This window comes from Macrosteles quadrilineatus, unplaced genomic scaffold, assembly GCF_028750875.1.
Source record: "Macrosteles quadrilineatus isolate MER2022 unplaced genomic scaffold, UCM_ALF_1.0 Scaffold_10__1_contigs__length_6754688, whole genome shotgun sequence".
Lineage (NCBI taxonomy): Eukaryota > Metazoa > Arthropoda > Insecta > Hemiptera > Cicadellidae > Macrosteles > Macrosteles quadrilineatus.
The window spans coordinates 5669152-5681700 of NW_026542603.1; the positions used below are offsets into that span (position 1 = coordinate 5669152).

The window sequence follows — 12549 nt, forward strand, 5'->3', positions numbered from 1 at the left end:
CAGTATGGTATCCTGGCTTGGGGTGGTGCCCTTCCTACGGTTCTGGAACCACTTTCTGTCGTTCAACGATCTGTTATCAAAACTATTTTAAATAAAAACTCTAGATTTTCTTCCTTGCAACTGTTTTGCGACTTTCCAGTTCTAAACATTCGACAATTGTTCATAAAAAATCTTCTTATTTTCATAAATCTTAATAAATGTTCGGTTTTTTCTCCTATTCAACATCGTTATTTGACTAGAAGTAACATTAACTTCGGCTTTTCTTTTCCCAGACTCTCCCATTCAACCCTTAAAACTATACCTTATTACGTTTGTCATACATTGTATAGAAACTTGCCTTCACATATTCTTGAGGCGGAGAGTGACAGCGTCGCTGTGTTAAAGCGTAGAGTCATGAGCTGGCTTTTAAATATCGGCAGGGAGCAATCAGAGGGATTACTCAAATCGTTGTACTCGTAAATTTCTGCAGTTTCATGCGTCACCAAATCACTTTTTTCCTTCATTGCTAAATACCACTTACAATCACTAGATTTGAGTTTTGGATGTTTCGATGCAATTAGGTTTTTTTCTCTCTTGATCTTGTTAATATTTTATTATTTACTATCATAATTAAGTGTCTAAGTACTCCTGAATGTTTATGGACCTGTGTATAGCTGTATTAGCAACTCATTCCCAAACACAGACGGATAGTCTACTTGGGAATTATTTTTCCTGTACACACAATTGTTAACAAACATGTAAATTAATTCAGGAATAAAGAGATTTTGATTTGATTTGATTTGATTTAATCATCATCCATTTCACTCATCTTCTAACAGTAAACGTTCATTTACAAACAAAAGCTAGGTTAGGAAAATTCTTCAAAACAGAACAATAAAATTCAAGAGCACAGCTGATTTATAGCGTTGAACGTCGTTGGCTCCATAGAGGTATATTTTTTAAGTTAATCACTCAATGTTATTTAAATGGGTTTCATTACATCACCGAGTGAGTTTTTGATACTTTACATCACTCGAGAAGTAAGGAAGTTGTATAAATCACGCTTGGGATAGGGAAGTTTAACATGGCGGGTTAGGTAAATAGTTATTACCTGTTTGTAAAGCTGTCTTGGCTACCTAGTTTTTCATAAGACCAATGTTAAAAATATTGAAATTTCATTCAAAGTTTTTAACGAAGAACGAATTTTCCCGGAACAGTGGCTAGCATGGATATTGTTTTTAGCCTGAAAATAGTCAAAGCTGAAACTAAGATATTGCTAACAATTTTGAGGAAATCGTAGGAGCCGCTTTTTGAAATCATTGTGCGCAAACGTTACTCGTATTATAGTATAGATATAGATTCTTATTATAGATGTTGATATTACGATAAAATGATTAGTTTTGATTCTTCCACACAGCTCAATACACGAGATTTCTGCTTTAATTAATCACAAGTAAAATAGTCCATTAAGCCAGAGTGTTTGCTCCATATCAGTAGGCCCTAACTAATGATTATCATACTGTTTCAGAAAACCATATACTCAGAGGGAACCAAGTAGGCATACGGAAAGATAAACTAGTCGCCAGATACATCAGTGACGATGGACTCTACAATCTCAATTGCTATGAAAGTAGTGACAAGGAACATGTATTGGACATAAGATCAGGAGAAACATCAGCCATTCATATTACAGGATTAGACTGTTCTAAGGACGTGAATTCAGTATTTTATTTCGCATCCAGTTATCCAGGCACTTATACTGTAGGAGCGCCCTTAGCGGAGTCCCCCCAAAACGGCAGACATTTCAAACTGGAAACCCCTTGGTGTCTCTACAACGCCAGGATCCACTATTTCTTCGTTTTTTTAACCAAAATCGAACCGGCGTTCTATGATAAAGACCTGACAAAAATTAAATGGACCAAGGTAAAATGAAACTCAATTATTTACGTTTTCCGAGCAGAAAATATTAATAAAATTATTTACATCATACTACATTATGAACTTTTACCGTGCACTTGATGAAATGAACAGCTAATTGCAACTGCCTATTTTATTTTCAGAAATATAAAACTAACATAATTTATGTTATGTCCTAAATAAAATGTGTTATGAGTTTAAAATTTACTTTATTTTCTGTGTAGTATGATGTAAAGTATCGTACGTTACTCGCCCGGTAGCCTAAGCTTTACCGTACTCGTACGAAAATCCCGCACTCGGCTATGCCCAGAGTGCGTGCTCGTACGGTAAAACACCATTTACCGGACTAGTAACGTAATATACTACTAGATTTAGTTTTGTGTTAACTTACATTATGTTTTTTTTATTGGATAAAAATAGCTCTTGAAGGTTGAAATGCGACGTGCTAGAATATGTCAGTTTTTTTTGTCAGTAGTTTTACCGTAATTCTCTTAACATATTGGTGAACAGTAGCTAAGTAGAGCTACAGTTAGTGCATTTAACTAATTATCCTGAAAGTCACCTTTCCGGGGCAAATAGAGCGATAGGAAGCATGGAAAACAACTATCAAGCCCCGGAATGGAATTGTCGTAACCCGTAGTGATCGATACTTATACTTCACGATGCAAATACTCACGCGAAACCTCTTGGTTTTATATCATAACTATCACTCTACAATCTAGTAATTCTGTAAAGTTTGTAATTTAATTTAAAAGCTGTTTGAACAATATTTCTCGTAAGGCCAGTGCCACACTATCCCGATTAGCGGGATGCGGTTGAGCGGAATTCGCTTTTACCGCATTGCATTACCATGTCACAGTGCTCTGTGGTCACACCTTCCTCCTCTACCGCAACATTCTTCAAGTGAAGAGCGCGAGCATCTCATGCTGAGCACTGTTATAGCGACAACAGTAGGGACACACGTGCGGCAGAACGGGATGGTGTGGCTGCTCTCTTAAATAAGCATATTATTGAAATAGCTTAATGTGTTTCGCCTTTCGTCCCGTCGTCCGGTCGTCCGGTCGTCCCACTACACCGTAGCAGCATGCGGTGGATCCCGCCGACGCACCGCAACCGCAACAATGTTACCGCTCCCATGAGATAGAATGATCCCTCCAAAAAGGTCCCGTTTAACCGGACCGGCGAAAGGGGTAGTGTGGCACCAGCCTATTCTGTTGAATTAAAAGGGAACTTTCTTTGTTTGGGAAATGACTAGTTAGGTCTACTTCTCTAGTACAGGCAAAACCATCATATCTTGATGGATTAGAAATCGAATATTTTCAATAACCCCGCTCAAAGGAAATTGACAAATCAGCAATTTTGTATATAGTTTCCTTGATTTATAATGGTAAAGATTTCTTGTTCGTTAAGTAAACTTGAACTATTCTTTTATTGTATTTAGCGAAGTGGGTTTAACGGCAGAACATACGATTTTTACACGTCCAGTCATAGTAGATTTTGTTCATTTAGGATCATGTAATAAAATTCCCATTTCTGTAAAATCAAAACTGTTGGAATACTAAAAGAGATGGAATCCCGTGACAAAGTACCTGTGGATCTGTTCTCGGTAGCTATAGATATCGAGCCAAAACTAATGCGATAACGTTCATTTCCTACAATTCTTACCAAATTCAGATTACTTGAAATACTTACTTAGGTACTTATTCTTACTTGAAACACTTGAAGTCTTCACCCTTGGCCGACACTGTCAGATAGATTGCGTCAACTCATAAGAGTTTGTCAATACAAACATATATTTACACTATTTACAATATTTACGATATTTAAATTTTACTTTGGCATGGCGGAGATATTTTGGGCTAGGATCTGAAAATAAGCTCCTCAATGAGTTTCCCCAATGTTTCATAATATGCTGAATATAGAAATGAAGTCGCGGCATTCTAACACTACTTCGGGAAAGGAAAATTACTAAATGCAATGGATCAATTTGAAATAAATAATAAAGGGTTGTTCAATAAATTCAGCTACAATCAACAAGTTTCAAGACAACATCACAGCGTTATTTGCTGCGATTGCTGACATTTGTAGTCCAGTCTGCAGTTCTGTGACATCAGCGTTGTATACAGGTTAAATGGTGGTCATTTTGAACACATTTCGAGTAATAAAGAAGGCTTGTCAGAATCTGAGTGGAAAGACATTATAAAAATGATTGCAAATGTGGTGCCAGTGCGTGTTCTCCACGGCAGAAGTCAGGGCAATAACCGCTGCAGGCATGCCTGTGGTGAGATTGAAACCCTTGCACATGCCCTAGGCTTCTGTCCGTTTGGTGAACTTCTAAGAAACACAAGGCACCACAAAATAAGAAGTATCATAGCAAATGCCTTCCGAAAAAGGTATAATACATGGGAAGTGCAAGAAGAAGTACACTGTCTTTCTTCTAACGGAAGCACCAGAAGAGTAGATATTTTATTAATCGAAAGAGATACTAACAAAGGCATAATTCTTGATCCTACAATTCGATTTGAAACAAACATAAATCAAGCTGACGAAGTAAATGAAGAAAAGAAAAAAAAATTATGATTCTACCTTTGAATATTTCAAGCGAAATTTTAAAATTTCAAAAATTGAGGTGATTGGATTGTTTATTGGTTCTAGAGGAACATTATCAAAATGTTTTGTGAACTTTTGGAAACAATATGATTTGGACAGATCCTTCTTGAAAATTATTATTCATGAAACATTAAGAGGCTCATTGACCATAATGAGAAATCATCTATATGCAAAACATCAAAATTAATCAGTATTATAGCTGTATAATCCTTAGATATCTTATGTGTACTATTTTTCTGTGTCATTGGCAACCTTATTTTTTAAGGCAGAGGTATTTATTTTTATAAATAAATTATTTTCTCTCGTTCCATGATTGTAGTTCGTGTTTCTGATTTGTAAGCTTTAAATATATGGATTAGTATAAGTGAGTACGTTTTATTGAACTACCCTTTATATAAATAATATAAACAGTTAGAAATATTCCACAAATTGTAAATAGGAGTCCCATTTTCCGTTCTCCTCAACATCTTCAATTGACCAGTTGAGCAGCGGTCAATCATGAGACTCGCCAGTAGGCCTACTCCATAGCTTAAATCAGTTTGTTTCAGTCGTGTACACGGTAAGGAAACGAGTGCTGTTAATAACACAATTATATTTACGTTATCCTTACGGCACCTTAATAAATAGGTTCTCTCGTAGCCCAGGAATAAACGGTTTATAAATAACCCCCAAAACGTATGCATTAAATATACTCTACGATTATATGTTATGACGACATGTGTTTAATTTTTTGTTTGTTACATTAAAAAGTTGGCTATAAAACGGATTATAACTGCTACTAGTTAACCTGATCAGTATTAAAGTATACAAGTGGTTGCCTGTTTATGCCAAATACATAGTAATTCAAAAATTGTTTCAGGTGTCATTAGATTTTAACTTGCTGCTGAAACGTAAGTAATAGGCTAAAAAATAGTTGTTTAGCCTCCGGATTACTGTATTGTACTTAAAATGGTTTACAATACCTGCATATAGTAATCCTTTGTTGCTGATTTCGGCAACTAGTTTCGGTTCATTATTGAACCATCTTCAGGCCTCAAGGTGTCAAATAATCACTTCATTCGAAGGTCGTTAATAACAGAGTTCAATAAATAAGACATATACAAAACACGATACACGGAACGGACACACATTACAAAAAACACGAAAAACACGAAGGGACATTGACAATCGATCGTGACCGGGCACAGGTAGTTTTAGGCTGAGTCTAGACTTTACCTCAGCCCGGTCACGATCGATTGTCAATGTCCCTTCGTGTTTTTCGTGTTTTTTGTAATGTGTGTCCGTTCCGTGTATCGTGTTTTGTATATGTCTTATTTATTGAACTCTGTTATTAACGACCTTTTCGAATAAAGTGATTATTTGACACCTTGAGGCCTGAAGATGGTTCAATAATGAACCGAAACTAGTTGCCAATATCAGCAACAAAGGATTACTATATGCAGGTATTGTAAACCATTTTAAGTAATAGGCTAAACGAATGGGAGGTAGAGTTAATGCTGTAAAATTATATCTACCGAAAACTACAAAATTGATATCTTGGTACCATAAACTAAATAAAGAAATAAAATTGCTTATAGAATAAAAATAGAATCTTGATTGTACGAGGATACGCTATTAAGATTTCCTGAATACTTGTCTGTTTATAATTAAATAATACGATAATACCTTGAAATTGTTGCTTGAAATCCACGGGCTTTGGAATACAGAATATTTTTTTAGATCCCTGGAAACGGAATCAAACAAGAGTGTCCGAATTACCAATCAGCAAGCGAGGCCCCATAAAACCAATAATAAAACCCCAGGCCTATAATAACATTCACCTTTCTACAGAAATTATTTCTTACAGTTTATTAATAGCTTGTACTAGTGTGTAACAATAATCAAGTCAGATATTGCATTAAAGTGATGCGAATCACAAATTGTGAAGTTAATTTTTATAAGAGTTAAATTGTATTTTTCAGAGAAAGACATACTTTTGGAAGAAGATAAGATAACTGTAAAAGAGAGTGATCTTAAAGCCGTATACCTAAGTAAATATTCTGACAGTGGACGGAGTAACCATTACACCATGTTGTGTTACAAAAGTGGACTTTCGGAACAAATATCTGTCATCAAACAACTTGGATCCTTCAAACTAGCTGTCAAAGGACTGGATTGTTCGTCCTTGTCCAGCTTACAATCATCTTTCTTCTTATCACTTGATTCTGACTACATGAAAATGACTGTAGGGTTCATTCGGCCGGAAATCACCGAGAAACAAATCTGGTGTCAGTATGACGTAAATTTTCATGGAACTAAAACTGTTACTCCAGCTGGTCCGCAACAAATTAATAAAGAAGAGGTGGTTTGGTTGGATGTAAGTATGTCATATAATTGCTTTCTATCTGTACATTGTCACATCTGTTCAAATGTTTAGAAATTGTTTTTGTTTACTTTGATGTTAGTTGGTTCATATTGTTAGCTTTTTATATCATGCTAGATTCTTTGTTCAATAAAGCCTAACTAAAGGTAATTTCGTTTTGTAATGGTTTTAAACATTCAATCTACAACAATTTATTGAACAAAGAATCTTTTATTAAAATATACATCAATCTTTTATCATGGAACTTATACTTAGACCTGAGATATTTAATGTCAATCCTAATGAAGTCCAAGATTGGAAACATTGGTTTCACACTTCAGAAAACTTCATCGAAGCTAGTAAAATCAGTGAAGAACTGAGGCTTAAAGTATTAACCAATTTCATTTCACCATCCGTTTATGAGTATGTAAATGACTGTGAAACATACAAACAAGCAATTGATGTGTTGAAAAAGTTGTACTTGAAACCTGTCAATGAAATTTACGCACGTCATAAACTTAGAATCAGAAGACAAGATACTGGTGAGAACATTGATAATTATGTAGAATCTCTGAAGCGCCTTTCCAAGGATTGTAACTTTAAAGCTGTTAATGCTGTATCTAGTAGAGATGAATACATCAGAGACACATTCATTGATGGCTTGCTAGTACCTCACATTCGTCAACGATTGTTGGAGAGCTCTGCCTTGACTTTGGATGAAGCCGTTTCTCAAGCCAGATCACTCGATATTGCTAAATATCATTCTGAACAATAAAATTTAGAGAAGTTTTTACCAACCATTAACGCTGCAGCTTCAAAGACTATCAGTTAAAAGAATCGATACTTATCTAGCCCTGATCCAAGACCTTCGGCTGCCGAACCAGAATCGTATCCATCTCAAGAAAGTATAACATGTTCACTCAATCAGACATGTTACTTCTGCGGCTTTAAGAAACACAACAGAGCTGCTTGTCCAGCTAAAGAAGCTTTATGCAGAGGATGTGGCATTAAAGGTCATTACCAAAAGGTATGTAGAAAATACAAAACACAAACTTCTACAGTAAAGGCCTCAGTTTATCAGTCAAACTGTATAATCTCAAATTGCAAGATCATATTTACAAGAATGTGGTCTTCAGCGTACTTACAAACTTATGTTCTGACATTATTGTAGGGCATGATATTCTGAAAAGTCACTCAAGTTTACAAGTAAATTTTGGAGGAAAAGAGTCTCCTCTCAACATATGTAGTGTAGCCTTAGCTAACGTTGAGCCAGTAGAACTATTTGGTAATCTATCTCCAGATTGCAAGCCTATTGCAACAAAATCTCGAAGGCACTCAGCAATTGACGAACAATTTATTGAAAGTGAAATTCAATTACTGTTGAAAGATGGTATTATTGAAGAGAGCAGGTCTCCATGGAGAGCACAAGTCCTTGTTGTTTCAACAGATAACCACAAGCGGAGAATGGTTGTGGATTATTACAGACAATCGTTTTACAGAACTTGATGCGTTTCCTCTCCCTAGGATTGATGACATAGTCAACGAAGTAGCTTCACACAAAATTTGTAGTTCTATTGATCTTAAGAGTGCCTATCACCAAATCCCAATAACAGAAAATGACAAAGCTTACACGGCATTTGAGGCTTGCGGGAACTTGTACCAATTCACCCGAGTGCCATTTGGAGTTCGTAATGGTGTCCTTGCTTTTCAACGTACTTTAACCAACATATTTACTTGTAAAAAACGTGAAGGGGTTCAAGGGTTCAAGGGGTTGAAGGGGTTGATATAACAATCTGTGGTAATGATCAGGCTGAACATGACAGGAACTTGAAAAATTTAATGAAAGCTGTTTCCAAATATAATCTTACTTTGAACAAACATAAATGCAAGTTTTCTACAACCATGATCCATCTATTAGGTTATGTAATCAGTGTAAAATCAATAAGACCAGATCCAGATCATTTGCAACCCCTTCGAGATCTTCCCATTCCAACTAACTCAAACTCTCTTCACAGAGCTCTTGGTACCTATGTTCTCCCACTACTCACAATTCATTCCTAAGTTTTCTGAGAAGGTAGGCTGTTTAAACAGAAGTTCTTTTCTACTGAATGAAGAAGCTAAGTGTGTATTTGAAAGAATCCATTGTTAATGCAGTAACTTCTTCAATTGACTGTGATGGATTGTTAACAGTCGAAACCAATGCATCAAATCATGCAATACGCGCAGCTTTGGCTATTGATAGCAGACCTGTAGCATTTTTCTCTAGAACACTAACGAACTCGGAACAGAAACATTCATCTTTTGAGAAAGAAGCATATTATGCATTAGTGGAAGCGTTAAGAAAATGGAGGCACTATCTCATAGGCAGACACTTTCGTTTTACAACAGATCAACGATCTGTAGCCTTCATGTTCAGTGATCGAAATGCGAGCAAAATCAAGAATGAGATGGAGAGTTGAGTTATCTTGTTATAATAATGAGACTATTTATAGAGCTGGAAAAGAGAACAAAACAGCAGATGCTTTATCCAGGGAATGTTCATCAATGGAAGGAAGCTTTTCAAACCTAGTATCACTTCATGACGCTTTATGTCATCCAGGAGTGTCTCGGATGTATAATTGGACTCGGAGTAAAAACTTGCCTTATTCACTGGATGAGATCAGAAAAGTAACTTCCTCCTGTCAAACCTGCTTAGAGGTAAAACCTTGATTCCACAAACATGAAGGACAACTCATCAAAGCTACTCAACCATTTGAAAGACTTAACATCGATCTGAAAGGGCCACTTCCATCCACAAGTAGAAATCGATATCATTTAATAGTCGTGGATATATTCTCGATTTCCATTCGCATTCCCTACTCAAGATACAACTGCTAGAACTGTTATTCTGAGACTTAAGGAATTTCTCAAGGAACTTCTTATTTTCTCAATGTTTGGAGTACCGGCTTATGTTCATTCTGACAGAGGTTCAAGTTTTATGTCTCAAGAACTCAAGTCATTTTTATGTTCACTAGGAGTTGCCACCAGCCGTACAACACGCTTACAATGCTCTGGGCTACGGGCAAGCAGAGAGGTATGTTGGTATAATTGGAAAGACAATCGAACTATCACTTAAAAGTAAACATCTGGACATATCTTATTGGAAAAAACCACATTTAGAAGCTTTGCGCTCTATCCGGTCGTTATTGTTTACCTCAACAATGTATTTGAAATGACACCACATGAAAGACTATTTCTCTTTTCTATAAGATCTAGTTATGGTAATACAACTCCCTCGTTGCTCATGAACCTAGGTCTAGTGCTTATCAAACGGCCTGTCAGAAGCTCAAAATACGAACCACTCGTTGAAGAAGTACTGCTCCTTGAGGGGAATCCTTTATTCTCACATAAGATATGCAGATGGCCGAGAAACTACTGTGCGTTCCAGGCATTTAGCATCTGTAGGAGAAGTGTCACGTAATGAAGAAGACTCTAACTCCAATCTACGACATGAAGAAGACTCAAACTCCAATCTAAGACATGAAGAAGACTCAAACTCCAATCTAAGACATGAAGAAGACTCAAACTCCAATCTAAGACATGAAGAAGACTCAAACTCCGATCTAAGACATGAAGAACACACAAACCCAAATCTACAAATAAATGAAAGAAGTTCTGAAGTTGAGGTCGAATCTGAGCCTATCTTCCAAGACGAAGAAAACCTGAGTCAAGACCATGTTGGTCTAAGGAGAAGCTCCAGGAGTACACCCGCCTTTGTATTTAAAAGACTATGTCAGCTAGGAGGGGAAGAATTTCATATAATTCCTTTCTATCTGTACATTGTGACATGTGTTCAAATGTTTATAAATTGTTTTTGTTTACTTTGATGTTAGTTGGTTCATATTGTTAGTTTTTTTATATCATGATAGATTCTTTGTTCAATAAAGCCTAACTAAAAGAAATTTCGTTTTCTAATGGTTTTATTCATAGCTCGCTTTTTACAAATTTTGCAATAAATTTTATACTAAGTTTCCGATGAACTAGAGTCTTGAAACTTCAAACATAGGTCACAAATAGATGGCAATGCAATATTATATCATTTAATTTTCATATTTCCCATGGGCTACGCCCCATGGGCTTGTTTTTATTAGCTTGCTAGTTGCTCTCAAATAAATTTTGTTAACAATTCTAAACGAAGTTCCCGATGAGCTAGAGACTTGACATTTGAAACATAACTCACAAATGGATGACAATGCAATATTATACCATTTAATTTTCATATTTCCCTTGGGCTACGCCCCATAGGCTTCCGAATTTTCCATGTTTACATTTTGAAAGAATGTTAATATATCAATTAATTGAAGTCGGCTGTAAATACTTGAATTTGATAGTTCGAAGAGCAGAGGTTAAGAGGTACAGGTTATGCTCCCGAGAGATTCTTTATACAAACAAACATTAAAAAATATACATAAACAATCTGATTCCAGATATAAAGGTGTTTGTTAATAAATGCATTTGTTTTTTATTTAGTATTCTATAAAGTAAACAATAAATTAAATAGATTGATGTATTTATAGTTAGTAGGTAGGCCACACAATCTAATACATAATTATACGAAAAGAAACTCAAAACCTTTGATTTCCCAAATGCCTCTGTCTTAATCTGATATAGATGCTTGAAATAGCTTTAAAATCCACACACATTAAAAACTAAAAAGTAGAAAATAATTTATAAATAAAAAACTTTTTTAAAACAAAACGTTTTTAAACGTATTAAAAAGTAGAAAATAATTTATAAATACGTGGAGGGTATAAATACCTGTAAGGTTTAAAATAAAAAACGTGGGGTGCATGCAATTGATAATAATACATTAGTTCAACAGGTGAAGGTAATTGTAAATTATCTATTGCATGCCCCACGTTATCTTAGTATATTTATACTCTCCACGTATTTATAAATTACTAGTGGCCTATAGGGGCCATAGCCCCTAATTTAGACTACAATAAAAAAAACCATATATAAAATGACAAATATTCGAAATAGGCCTATGTTTTTAAAATTATCAATTTTACGTTACTTAAAATGAACAGTGTTTTTTGTTTTATATCTTGGTTTTCCTTCCGTTGGAGTCGTATATTAGTTGCTTCTGATGTGTCAATGAAATACAATTGTAAAATAATGATTAAATCAATAACACAATATATTAACTAATGGAAACGTGCACACGGTTTGGCCTGAGCCCGGAGAACAACGAATCAGAGCTGAAATCATAAAGCAAAACATTGCACATCTTTTCTAGTTTAAAATTGAAGATTTGTTTTGTAATCTTACGAATTCTGTTATAGTTTCCATTTTGAGAACCACATGTAGAGGTCAAAATTATTGTTAATTATTATGAAGGCAACTCCCCATTTCGCGGTAGTAAGTCAGAAATATATCTACGCATTTGTCCCTGAATTTTAAGACAGTAAGGCCCATTTCCCGGAATCTCTTTTTGTGTAGCGGAAAACGACGCAAAAGCCATTGCACTGTTGTATTGCCTTATGTTTTTTATAAAGTTCGAATCATCGTCATTTACTTGTGGTTGTGGCATGTCCATTGTGGCAACATGCGTTGAAATGTCCATTTGTGGCCTCCTCTGCGAAGTGAAATGCGCCACAATGCATGCAAGTGCTTTAAGAGAACCTAGATTGTGAGAAACAACACTCAACTCATTTTCCAGC

General features: G+C 35.5%; 1 protein-coding gene across 1 annotated transcript in view; it reads left to right on the plus strand.

Moving 5' to 3' along the window:
* Nucleotides 1-12549, plus strand: part of LOC129004653 (uncharacterized) — a 276975-nt gene that overhangs the window by 132132 nt on the left and 132294 nt on the right. Inside the window, exons 22-24 of the mRNA XM_054433204.1 lie at nucleotides 1508-1902; nucleotides 5366-5396; nucleotides 6468-6862. Of these exons, the coding sequence (XP_054289179.1) occupies nucleotides 1508-1902; nucleotides 5366-5396; nucleotides 6468-6862 (821 nt within the window). The remainder of the gene's footprint in view (nucleotides 1-1507; nucleotides 1903-5365; nucleotides 5397-6467; nucleotides 6863-12549) is intronic.